The following is a 13,258-nucleotide window of genomic DNA, read 5'->3' on the forward strand; positions in this document are numbered from 1 at the left end:
AGAGACCTAGTCCTTTTTGAAGAGCCCAGATGCCCAACTCTAATTTGCTTCTTAAGAGCCAGCAGGACCCTGGGGTCAGACTAGAGCAGCTCCTCAGAGCTCCAGATATCCAACATACAGAATGAAGACTCAGGATCTTATTGGTGGCAGGGAGAGACAGTGATTCACAGTGTCAGAAATCGAAGCCTCCAACCCTAAATTCATGAGCAGAATAAGTATTAGTGGAGCTGAGCATGGGGGATAATGTGAACACTGTAGCTTCAGCATGGATTTCTAGTCTTCTGTTTCTTTGTGCAATTCCTGTCCTTGTGGAAAGTAGGAGTTGGATTAGAGACATTCTACAAATTTCTGTTGGCATTTCATAAGAATAACGAATGCACTAAGCTCCTTATAATCTTTCTCTTTTTCATGAAAGTAATATCATCAATCAAATCTTCATTGATCACTCATTGTGTGCCCTGGCATTTAGCAGTGGGCTGGGGACTTTAATTGTGATTCACACAGTCAGGTCAGGAAGCAACAGTTCGAACTGGGTGTGGAACAACAGACTGGTTCCAAATAGGAAAAAGAGTACGTCAAGGCTATATACTGTCACCCTGTTTATTTAACTTATATGCAGAGTACATCATGAAAAACGCTGGGCTAGATGAAGCACAAGCTGGAATCAAGATTGCCGGGAGAAATATCAATAACCTCAGATATGCAGATGACACCACCCTTATGGCAGAAAGTGAAGAGGAGCTAAAAAGCCTCTTGATGAAAGTGAAAGAGGAGAGTGGAAAAGTTGGATTAAAGCTCAACATTCAGAAAATGAAGATCATAGCACCTGGTCCCATCACTTCATGGGAACTAGATGGAAACACTGTCAGACTTTACTTTTTTGGCTCCAAAATCACTGCAGATGGTGACTGCAGCCATGAAATTAAAAGATGCTTACTCCTTGGTAGAAAAGTTATGACCAACCTAGATAGCATACTCAAAAGCAGAGACATTACTTTGCCAACAAAGGTCTGTCTAGTCAAGGCTATGGTTTTTCCTGTGGTCATGTATGGATGTGAGTGTTGGTCTGTGAAGAAGGCTGAGCGCCAAAGAATGGATGCTTTTGAACTGTGGTGTTGGAGAAGACTCTTGAGAGTCCCTCGGACTGCAAGGAGATCCAACCAGTCCATTCTGAAGGAGATCAGCCCTGGGATTTCTTTGAAGGAATGATGCTAAAGCTGAAACTCCAGTACTTTGGCCACCTCATGAGAAGAGTTGACTCACTGGAAAAGACTGATGCTGGGAGGGGTTGGGGGCAGGAGGAGAAAGGGATGACAGAGGATGAGATGGCTGGATGGCATCACTGACTCTACAAACGTGAGTTTGGGTGATCCCTGGGAGTTGGTGATGGACAGGGAGGCCTGGAGTGCTGCGATTCATGGGGTCGAAAAGAGTCGGACAGGACTGAGCGACTGAACTGAACTGAACTGGGGACTTTAAAAGGCAAGGCTCCTACTCTCCAAATGGCTCCATGTGCTGAACTGCAACACATATTTAGCTAAATGAAGTATTAGAGAAAGGAGAAATCAAAGTGAACAGGAGTGGTCAGAGGAGGGGTGACGATTTGTGTTGTCCCTTAGAGTTGGGAATAATAGAGGAAGTGTTATTATTATTATTAGGAACAGTGTCTTTTTCAAGGTAGAATTGAGGCTACCAGTGACCCTCTTCATTCTATGTGAAAAGTGTGTCTGCACAGAGACTCATCTAAAACAATGTTTCTTCTCTCATGGAGTGGATTCATCACAGTTATTTAATAATTGCACCCCAAGAAATTAGCTAAGTCTGGGTCAGGTCATGCAAGCATCAGTACCCACATACTTCAAGGATAATTACCATGGATTCCATACCACTGTGTACGTATTATATGTTACATAGGCAATACCCATATTATATCTTCTTGCATTAGAGAGTGAAATAAGTCAAACTTCTGGTCCCAGAGTTTTTCATAGTCAAGGTTCTCACATGTCATTTCTATTCAGACAAAAGTCCCAATCTGTGATGTAAGCTAAGATACTCAGGTCCCTAAAGGACAAGAGATTAGAGGAGGAGATCTCATTCTGTTCTTCTCAAGGGCTGAAGGTATAGGAAACATCACATTTTCCTAGCACTGAGGGGCCACTGGAACCCATTTTGGACAGGAGCCCAGCATTCTCCATCAGCAGACCTGGAGATCCCAGCTGTGAAGGGCCACCATGCTGGCCAGTATGACTCTGGAGCTGACAATGGCCACAGTCCCATCCAGAGCAAGGTGATGAATATCCCTGTGAGAAGGAAGTTTCACGCTCATTCATCTCAGACAGAAATCCCCAAACCAACAGCCAGAAGGCATGAGGAAATCCCAGGAGATCCCAGCAATCAGTGCTGTGGAGAACCAACAAAAATTTGAGGATGGGTTTCCTTTACAAGTTAAACTGCTGACATCTTTCTTTTTTTTTTTCATGGAAGAAAACACAAAGGGGGCTGACTTGGCATTAGAAACAAATAAGATGAGAAGGACAAATGATCATGTCTCTAGAAAATACCCAGAATTATATTTCCCCAAATTTATAAAGATACTGTTGAGGAAACAACCTCTGATAACGCTAGTGGGGACGAGGGAATGGAAGGAATACACAATGGCCAAGAGCCAGGCTCTTTGCTGAGATCCTGGTATGGGAATTTGTGAGTCTAATGGACATCACCAGTCCTTTCTGATAGCCCCACTTTGAGTCTGTTAATTCCAGCGTCTTCTCCTGTCCTCACCCTCAGGTTTCCCAGGACCCAGACTGTCCTGGGGGATGTGGTGGAACTTTGCTGAAAGGTTTGAAGCTGTTCCCACATCCTCCCAGTCCTGTACTGGCTTTATCATGAGGGCATCAATCTGGGGAACAACTTAGCACCCTCTGGAGGAGGAGCATTTCTCAACCTCTCCCTGACCACCAAACATTCTGGAAACTACTATAAGGCCGACGGAAGCCTGGGGGTCCAGCTCAGTGAACTGGTGCCACTCTTTGTCTCAGGTGGGTTGACGGTTCCTGGATACAGAAAACGAAAGTGAAAATCGCTCAGTCGTGTCCGACTCTTTGCGACCCCACGGACTATACAGTCAATGGAATTCTCCAGGCCAGAATTCTGGAGTGGGTAGCCTTTCCTTTCTCCAGGGGACCTTCCCAACCCAGGGATGGAACCCAGGTCTCCCACATTGCAGGCAGATTCTTTATCAGCTGAGCCACAAGGGAAGCCCAAGAATACTGGAGTGGATAGCCTTCTCTTCTCCAGTGGATCCTCCCAACCCAGGAATCCAACCAGGGTCTCCTGCATTGTAAGTGGATTCTTTACCAACTGAGCTATCAGGGAATCCCCAGATACAGGGATAGTATTATAATCAATGACTTTTTATTGGTAACACATGGGAATTTAAGAAAGGAGGTGGAAGTATCTAGGTGATGTTGGCCAAGTGGGAGGAGTAGGAGAAAATGAGCTCATTCCAAGTTTGACTGCTTTTGTTCTCTCTGCACTAACCTGAAAAGTACACACGATATTTAGATAAAATTACATGAATTTATATTTACCATTCCTGCATAGTATTGGTAAGGATTCCAGGGCCCATTACTGATATAGATTGGATTAGGAAAAAAAAGACAGAAAAGAAAAAAGAAAACCTTCAAAAATTTGCTCAATTATTTTTATGGTTTACAATTTTCTAAGGTTCCATGCAGTGGGCAATGTTGCTCTATTACTAATTTTGCAATATGTCATTTTCCCCTGCATGTAGTCACTTGAGACTAAAATCATTAACACATTCTTCCATGCTTGACTTTTAAATAAAAAGTCCAATTATTAAATGTAATTTAACAATTTCAATAGACAAAATTAGTTTATACTCAATGGAGTAGGATATAATAATGAGTTATATTTAAATAAATTAAAACAACTTAGTACAATATTTTCTCTTTTACTTATCCATTTCTTTTCAGTTACCCTTCTCATTACAAAAACAGAGACTCCTTTATGAATTCATGAATTTATTTTACAGATTGTAAGTGGCCATCTACACCTACATGTCTGGTGGTTGATACTGGGTATGGTTTGGGACCTCGACCAGAACAGTCAATTAGAGAGTGAATGTAAATGTGATCTGGATTCTCGGGAAGTGTGGTGGCCTCAGGGTAGGCCTCAGGGTAGGCCTTTTCACATATTGGCTTCAGTTCAGTTCAGTTCAGTTCATTTCAGTCACTTAGTCATGTCAGACTCTTTGCGACCCAATGAATCAGAGCATGCCAGGCCTCCCTGTCCATCACCAACTCCTGGAGTTCACTCAGACTCACGTCCATCAAGTCAGAGATGCCATCCAGCCATCTCATCCTCTGTCATCCCCTTCTCCTACTGCCCCCAATCCCTCCCAGCATCAGAGTCTTTTCCAATGAGTCAACTCTTCACATGACGTGGCCAAAGTACTGGAGTTTCAGCTTTAGCATCATTCCTTCCAAAGAAATTCCAGGGCTGATTCCTTCAGAATGGACTGGTTGGATCTCTTGGCAGTCCAAGGGACTCTCAAGAGTCTTCTCCCACACCACAGTTCAAAAGCATCCATTCTTCGGCGCTCAGCCTTCTTCACAGTCCAACTCTCACATCCATACATGACTACCGGAAAAACCATAGCCGGCAAAGTAATGTCTCTGCTTTTGAATATGCGATCTAGGTTGGGCATAACTTTTCTTCCAAGGAGTAAGCGTCTTTTAATTTCATGGCTGCAGTCACCATCTGCAGTGATTTTGGAGCCCCAAAAAAATAAAGTCTGAGACTGATTCCGCTGTTTCCCCATCTATTTCCCATGAAGTGATGGGACTGGATGCCATGATCTTCGTTTTCTGAATGTTGAGCTTTAAGCCAACTTTTTCACTCTCCTCTTTCACTTTCGTCAAGAGGCTTTTGAGTTCCTCTTCACTTTCTGCCATAAGGGTGGTGTCATCTGCATATCTGAGGTTATTGATATTTCTCCCGGCAATCTTGATTCCAGCTTGTGTTTCTTCCAGTCCAGCGTGTCTCGTGATGTACTCTGCATATAAGTTAAATAAGCAGGGTGACAATATACAGCCTTGACGTACTCCTTTTTCTATTTGGAAACAGTCTGTTGTTCCATGTCCAGTTCTAACTGTTGCTTTCTGGCCTGCATACAGATTTCTCAAGAGGCAGGTCAGGTGGTTTGGTATTCCCATCTGTCTCAGAATTTTCCACAGTTTATTGTGATCCACACAGTCAAAGGCTTTGGCATAGTCAATAAAGCAGAAATAGGTGCTTTTCTGGAACTCTCTTGCTTTTTTGATAATCCAGCAGATGTTGGCAATTTGATCTCTGGCTCCTCTGCCTTTTCTAAAACCAGCTTGAACATCAGGGAGTTCACGGTTCACATATTGCTGAAGCCTGGCTTGGAGAATTTTGAGCATTACTTTACTAGCATGTGAGATGAGTGCAACTGTGCAGTATTTTGAGCGTTCTTTGGCATTGCCTTTCTTTGGGATTGGAATGAAAACTGACCTTTTCCAGTCCTGTGGCCACTGCTGAGTTTTCCAAATTTGCTGGCATATTGAGTGCAGCACTTTGACAGCATCATCTTTCAGGATTTGAAATAGCTCAACTGGAATTCCATCACCTCCACTAGCTTTGTTCATAGTGATGCTTTCTAAGGCATCCATGTTGGCTTAGGATTCCAAGGGAAAAAAAAAAAATGTGTGTTAGTGAATCTACAACGTCTCGTCAACTAATTTAAAAATTACCGGTATCACTTCCACCACAATTTCACTGGAAATGCAGGAGATACCAATTTGATCTCTGGGTGGGGAGGATGCCCTGGAGGAGGACATGGCAACCCACACCAGTCTTCTTGCCTGGAAAATACCATGGACAGAGAAGCCTGGTGGGCTACAGTTCATGGGGTTGAAAGAATTGGACACAACTTACTGATTAAGCAATAACAACAACAGTGTCCAACAAACTTGTCTGGATGCAAAGACAGGGAGTATAGACTCTACTTCGAAATAAAGGAACTGTCAAAAATTTTACAACCATATGTATTTTTTTAATTGAAGTATAGTTGGCTTACAATATTGCATTAATTTCAAGTGTACAACACAGTGATTTGTTTTTGTTTTGTAGGTTATATTCCATTATAAATTATTGCCAGATATTGAATATAATTTCTATACTATACAGTAAATTCTTATTGTTTAACTATTTCATGTATAATAGTTTGTATATGTTAATCCCATACTCCTAATTTACCCCTCCCTCCCTCTCTTTCTTGTTTGGTATAGATCACTTTGTATTGTTTTCTCGACTAGATGTATAAGTGATATAAATTGTCTTGGTCACATGTAAGAATTAAAGATTTTAAAATTAAAAAAAAAAAAAAAATTGTCTTGGTCAGACATTTCACTAAGTGTATTATTCTCCAGATCCATCCATGTCACTGCAAATGGCAGTATTTTATTCTTTTTTATATTACATCCATATTTTAAACATCTCCACACACTCACCAACATGAATTCCAATCCATGCCTCCCAACCTCACAGCTGAGTCATGCAGTCGTGTCTGACTCTTTGTGACCCCAAGTACTGCAGCATACCAGCCTTCCCTACCCATCACCAACTCCTGGAGCTTGCTCAAACTCATGTCCATCGAGTCGGTAATGCCATCCAATCATCTCATTCTGTGTCATTCCCTACTCCTTCTGCCTTCAATCTTTCCCAGCATCAGGGTCTTTTCTAATGAGTCAGTTCTCTGCATCAGGTGGCCAAAGTATTGGAGTTTCAGCTTCAGCATCAGTCCTTCCAATGAATATTCAGGACTGGTTTCCTTTAGAATGGACTGGTTTGATTTCCTTGCAGTCCAAGGGACTCTCAAGAGTCTTCTGCAACATCACATTTCAAAAGCATCAATTCTTTGGCACTCAGCTTTCTTTGTGATCCAACTTTCACATCCATACATAACTACTGGAAAAACCATAGCTTTGACTAGATGGACCTTTGTTGGCAAAGTAATGTCTTTGCTTTTTCACATGCTGTCTAGGTTGGTCATAGCTTTTCTCCTAAGGATCAAGCGTCTTTTAATTTCATGGCTGCAGTCACCATCTGCAGTGATTTTGGAGCCCAAGAAAATAAAGTTTGTCACTGTTTCCATTGTTTCCCCATCTATTTGCCATGAAGTGATGGGGCCAGATGACATGATCTTCATTTTTTGAATGTTGAGTTTTAAGCCAGCTTTTTTACTCTCCTCTTTCACACTTATCAAAAGGCTCTTTAGTTCCTCTTTGCTTTCTACCATAAGGGTGGTATCATCTGCATATCTGAGGTTAATGATATTTCTCTCAGCAATCTTGATTCCAGCTTGTGATTCACCAAGCCCAGCATTTCAATGATGTATACAACATATAAGTTAAATAAGCAGGATGACAATATACAGCCTTGACATACTCCTTTCCTTGTTTGGAACCAGTCCAGTGTTCCAGGTTGTAACTGTTGCTTCTTGACCTGCTTACTAGAAGTATAAAAACATGCACGTTTCATTAACCAACACTTTCATAAAGGTGTTGTGTTTTTAGCATTTTCAGCATAACTATATCTCTTTGTAGTGTATTAGTTGTAAGTCTAAGAATCTAAAGAATTTCTCCAAATGATATATCATACTGATCCTCATTCATACTCTACTAGCCAAAAATTATTGCCAGTGACCAAGTTCTAGAGCCCTGCTGCATAACTGTTGCATCCATTGTCAAAAACAATGCATCACATAATCAAAAATTCATTAAGAAGATAGACATCATGTAAAGTGTTCCTTCAATAACAGAAAAAGAAAGGAAGGGAGGAAGAAAGGAAGGAGGAAAGAAGAGAAGGCAAGAAGAAAATAAAGAAAGCATGATGGAGAACACACCAGACTCTTCAGCTCCTGTGATACTATAGTTTAAGGAGAGAAAGGAACATCATACATGTTGAGTCCTGCCCCAGGCCACAGGTGAGATGCCTTGCAAGACCACAGAAGCAGAGCCCAGGGTCATTTCTGAAGCTGACTGAGACCCACTGTAACCATTGTCAAAAGCTCTTGATTATCAGTAGCAAGGTTCCTGACTCCTAGTTAGGCAAAGATGTCCATTCCAGGAAACACCCTATAGTCTCCCAATCAATCACCTAATGCTAACCTTCCAGCAGGAATTTTCTTTGTCTTGAGGCCATAAGAATTAGCTATTAACCCACAAAAACTGTCTATTCTCCCTGGTCTGTCAGGAGGTCAGCCACTGTGCTCACAGTGCCCACTTTATCTCTGCTCTTTATTTGTAATAAACTTACTCCTTTCTGCAGTACTTTGTGCCTGGAAATTCTTTTCCAACCTGTGCTTGGACTGCCTCAGCAATGCAATCACATAAATACATACAGAAAAACAAAATTTCATAAGTGTCATGGGGGGAAAGAATAGAAGGACATTTGTTTAAAGAGGACTTCTTTCTTTTGTAGCCTCAGGATGGCCTCCTCAAAGAAGGGAAACTTCATCAGAGATTTCTCTGTTTCTAATATAAAAATGTCTTTGAATGGTCATAACTTTCTATCCTACTGAGAATGGTCTGTCTCTATGTGTAGAGCATGCTTTCCCAGCAGAGGTGATATCAACCTCAAGGCAGCAAAAATTGTTCCTTGTAGAGGTGAAAAAAATTTTATTTTTTATGTATAAAGCATATATAATAAATATGTAAAGATATATAGCATATCTGTGCTATTGCTTCATACAGTAGGGAGGTGGTTAAAAAAAAAATCTAAATAGGCCCTTTGGGATGTACTAACGAAATAAATGTCAAGAAATCCTGGTCTAGAGTTTTTCATCGTTTCTTTAAAAAATAATTATTAAATGCCTCCCTGCAAGAGAGAATTGGTAGAGGCACAGGGGATAAGCATGGGCCCTTAAATGTTAGCTGAGGAAAAGACATAAAAGCAAGCAAGAAAACAGAGGAAATAATTACAAATTATGATAAATGCTGTGGAAAAAGGGTACAGAGGCCTGAGATAGAAAATAAGCAGCTGAGACCTCTTTGATTGAAAGGTTAGGGCTCTGGCTTTAAAAACAGAAGTTCTGCAGAATGAGGCCTAACACTGGTCTTTCCTTTGTAAGGCAAAAGCCTAACTTATGCTTTGTTTGCTGAGGCATCCACTTCAAAGAACTACTTTGAATAAATATGTTTCCAGCCAGTGGATAAGAAAGCAGCATGAAAGCCCATCCCCCAATCCCAGACTTCTTAATTTTAGAGACAGTGGTTGATTTTCATTACTGACAATCTGGGCTTTTTTTTTTTTTCCCTCTCACTTCTTGTGCTTTAAATTCTGGCTTTTGCATGTTAAATTCACCAATAAAGGCTGAGCCCTCAGAAACACTAGGCTCTCCCCTCCCCGTCAATAAAAGCAGAACCCCAGGCCTTTGACCTCATAGTGTAGCCTCAGGCGAGCCATGTGCTTTCCCGGATCTGTGAGTAATAAACTTTTGTTTTTCAAACTTTCTACCTGCTTATTGCTGAGGGTTGTCAACTGCAAACTGGCACTTGCCATCTACCTCTACGAAGATCAAATTGTGTGCTGCTGTGGCTGCCAGTTGTCAACACCCTCTGAAAGGAGTTCAGGGTGGAGATCAGAAATGAGGCACTCTGTGCTCAACGAGGGTGGGACCGGCTGGGCAGGTCTTCAGATAGATATTTTTAGGAGCCAATTTTGTGAGCCTAATTCTTGTATCTGCTCATATCTAGAAAAGCACATGATGATGACTATTCCTTACGACTAGCAGAAAGCTTCACGTGACTAGTAGAAACCTTCTGTGAAAATATATGCTTGATTGTAGATATCCCCCCTTCACCAAAATCACATATATACTGACCTTTCCCCACTGCCTCTTTGGAGAAGTTTCTCAGAGCTTTCTGACATACTGACTCCTGGGCTGCAGTCTTTATTTTGACCCCAGTAGAGCTTAACTCACAATTTTCACACTGTGCTTTTCTCTTTTTTAAGTTGACAGGGTGTCTTGAGATCATAATCAGAACCACAAGGTTCTGCGCAGCCACACCACTGGTTATATAGGCTGGGTGTGCGAGTGCTAAGTCCCTTCAGTTGTGTCTGACCCTTTGAGACCCTATGTCTCCTCTGTCCATGGGATTCTCCACTCCATGGAGTGGGTTGTCATGCCCTCCTCCAGGAGATCTTCCTGACAGAGGGATTGAACCGGTGTCTCTTATGTCTCCTGCATTGGCAGGCGTGTTTTTTACCACCAGCACCACTTGGGAAGCCCAGTTATAGGCTGAGGTGGGCACAAAACCATTTCTTGTTTAATGCTTATTCATTTACCTCCTAATTTGCCCAGATCTGGGAGGAATTTAGGGACAGACCCTTTAGCTAGTCTGTGAATTTTTTAAAAAGTCCTCTTCAAAAACTTCATGCCAATGTGTATTAGGACAAAAGGTTTTCGTGTCTGCTTTGACACTTTGATTCTTCGTGACTCACACTACAAATCATAGTGAGACACCACAGTCTATATTAGGAGCCTCACGCAGAACCAAAAGTTGTATGAATTCAAGGTAATGAAGGGTTTTCCGTTTAAAAAAATGGAAAAAAAAAAAAGCGATTTAAATACTAGCAAATCCATAGCATGACCAAAGAACCCAGCACAACCTTGGAGACAAATCTCCTAAGAGAGCTGAGCTGTTGAAAGATGACTGTCAACATCTGAAAAAGCACGACTGCCGAGGTTGAAATACAAACAACATTTAAAAAGTTAGCTATGTTACTTTTTCAGAACCCAAGGTGAAATATGATTCACTTCCCGTTTTCTGATTCTTGCAGATCTTCTCTGAGTACCTCCCTTCTGTCTTCTTTGTGGATGGGAAATAAGCCCAGCTTTGGTGAGACAGATTTGCCCTGCCCTCAGCCACGCCAGTTCCCCATGCTTCTGTGGCTGCTGCTGCTGCTGATCCTGGGTGAGTAGATGGGTTGGACTAGACAGTGGCCTCTGTTCCTAATACCAGCCAGGGAAAAACTAAGGAGCTTCTGCCTCTGCTTCCACTCAGGGTTCAGAGACATATAGCTAGTGTCAATCAAAAGAAAAATGTACAATGTAAACGTGAATTAAGGTTTATTCGGGAACCTAACTGAGGACCATCAACCAGGAGACAGCCTCTCAGCTAGATCTGAGGAACTGCTCTGAAGAAGTAAGGCAGAAGCCAGGATATATATGAACTTTTTTACTGGGAAAAACATGTAGTCAAACATCAAAAGATCACTGCTAATCACAAAGAATGGGAATCTCAAGTTAGCAATTTAAATGCTTTTCGATGTATGGGAAGATGAAAAAGCTGAGTCATTTGAATTTTTTTTTCTTAGTATGCATCTTAACTATCTAAGGATGAGTAAATCCAAAGCACAGAATGTTTTCTGTTTTTGTTTTTGTTTTTTTCAACCTGAATTGTCCTTGGAGCCTACTGCCAGTGGGCAACCGCAGCAGCTAATGGTTTGATCTTTGTAGAACTGGAATAGCAAGCAACAGTTTTTTCCTTACAGTGCCCTTTGGAAGGCGTTTCATGATAGATTTATCCCATGGTGCTAAGAACACTTATTCCTATCTAAGGCAGAGATCTCCATGTTAGGCCATTCATGTACTATACCTGGATTAGGCTCTGTTAGTAACTTTAAGTTCTCTGGATCATCTATCTTACTAATCTATTATGATCCAGGAAATGTTTTTCCCTTGTTACTTTTTCCCATGTCTAGAGTTGCATGATTACAATTATTCTGTATAGAGTTATATGTGTAATCACTGGACTTTTAGCCATCATTAATTTTGTTGGAGGCTTCATTACACACATTAGGTAATTCAAGAGACAACAATTTTACAAAATAGACAGAATATAAGTAATAGAGCTAGGAACATTAATAGGGTCAGACTAGAGCAGAAAGAGATACAAAGCATAGTTTGAAAACAACAAAGAGAGAACAGATTAAAATGATTCCTATAACTGGGTATAACCTGGATCACAATAAGCCATAAAGTCCAGAGAGGGGCCAGCTGGAAAAGCCAAATTCTGGAGGATCAGTAGAGAGAAAAAGATAAATGTTTCATATTTGTTTACAAAGATACACATTACCAATTGGTTGTAAGTCATAGTGTTAAAGGAAAGGTTTTCTGGAAAACTAAGGATTAAAAGTCAGCAATACTTCAGAAAAAATATAAATTATAGGGACTTCCCTGGCAGTCCAGTGGTTAGAAGTTCACACTTCCAGTACAAGGTGTGCAGGTTCGATCCTTGGTTAAGGAACTAAGATCCCACATGGCACATGGCAGTCGAATTAAAAAAAAAAAAAATATATATATATATATATATATATATACACACACACACACACATATATATATATTCAAAAGCAGAGACATTACTTTGCCGACTAAGGTCCGTCTAGTCAAGGCTATGGTTTTTCCAGTGGTCATGTATGGATGTGAGAGTTGGACTGTGAAGAAGGCTGAGCACTGAAGAATTGATGCTTTTGAACTGTGGTGTTGGAGAAGACTCTTGAGAGTCCCTTGGACTTCAAGGAGATCCAACCAGTCCATTCTGAAGGAGATCAGCCCTGGGATTTCTTTGGAAGGAATGATGCTAAAGCTGAAGCTCCAGTACTTTGGCCACCTCATGCGAAGAGTTGATTCATTGGAAAAGACCCTGATGCTGGGATGGACTGGGGGCAGGAGGAGAAGGGGACAACAGAGGATGAGATGGCTGGATGGCATGACTGACTCGATGGACATGAGTTTGAGTAAACTCTGGGAGTTGGTGATGGACAGGGAGGCCTGGCGCTGTGATTCATGGGGTCGCAAAGAGTCGGACATGACTGAGCAACTGAACTGAACTGAACTGAACTGATTTGACAATATTTCCCATGTATTAATAATTTAACATACCCAACAAACCTAATTAGTTTAATATCTCTCTTTACTTTGAAACATCTCAAAGTTAGCTAGAAGTCTAAAGAACTTCATTTGGAATTTGACTTTGGAAGTTCATCAAAGATATTAAAACGTTTTTAAAATATTTGGTTAAGTAGGACCATAGGTCACCAATTCTTATTCACCCAACTAAAGTGATAATAAAAGATTTTAAAGGCAAATACAGACAGAAAGTTACAACAAATTACTTAAAAGTAAAGAAACTTTACAATCCATTAA

The 13,258-nt window shown here is 41.1% G+C and overlaps 1 protein-coding gene across 1 annotated transcript in view; it reads left to right on the plus strand.

The window, feature by feature from the left end:
- The first annotated feature begins 10,924 nt into the window (after nt 1-10,924).
- Nucleotides 10,925-13,258, plus strand: part of FCRL3 (Fc receptor like 3) — a 45,577-nt gene continuing 43,243 nt past the window's right edge. The window contains exon 1 of the mRNA XM_052637562.1: nt 10,925-11,021. Coding sequence (XP_052493522.1) covers nt 10,925-11,021 — 97 coding nt within the window. The remainder of the gene's footprint in view (nt 11,022-13,258) is intronic.

This window comes from Budorcas taxicolor, chromosome 3, assembly GCF_023091745.1.
Source record: "Budorcas taxicolor isolate Tak-1 chromosome 3, Takin1.1, whole genome shotgun sequence".
Lineage (NCBI taxonomy): Eukaryota > Metazoa > Chordata > Mammalia > Artiodactyla > Bovidae > Budorcas > Budorcas taxicolor.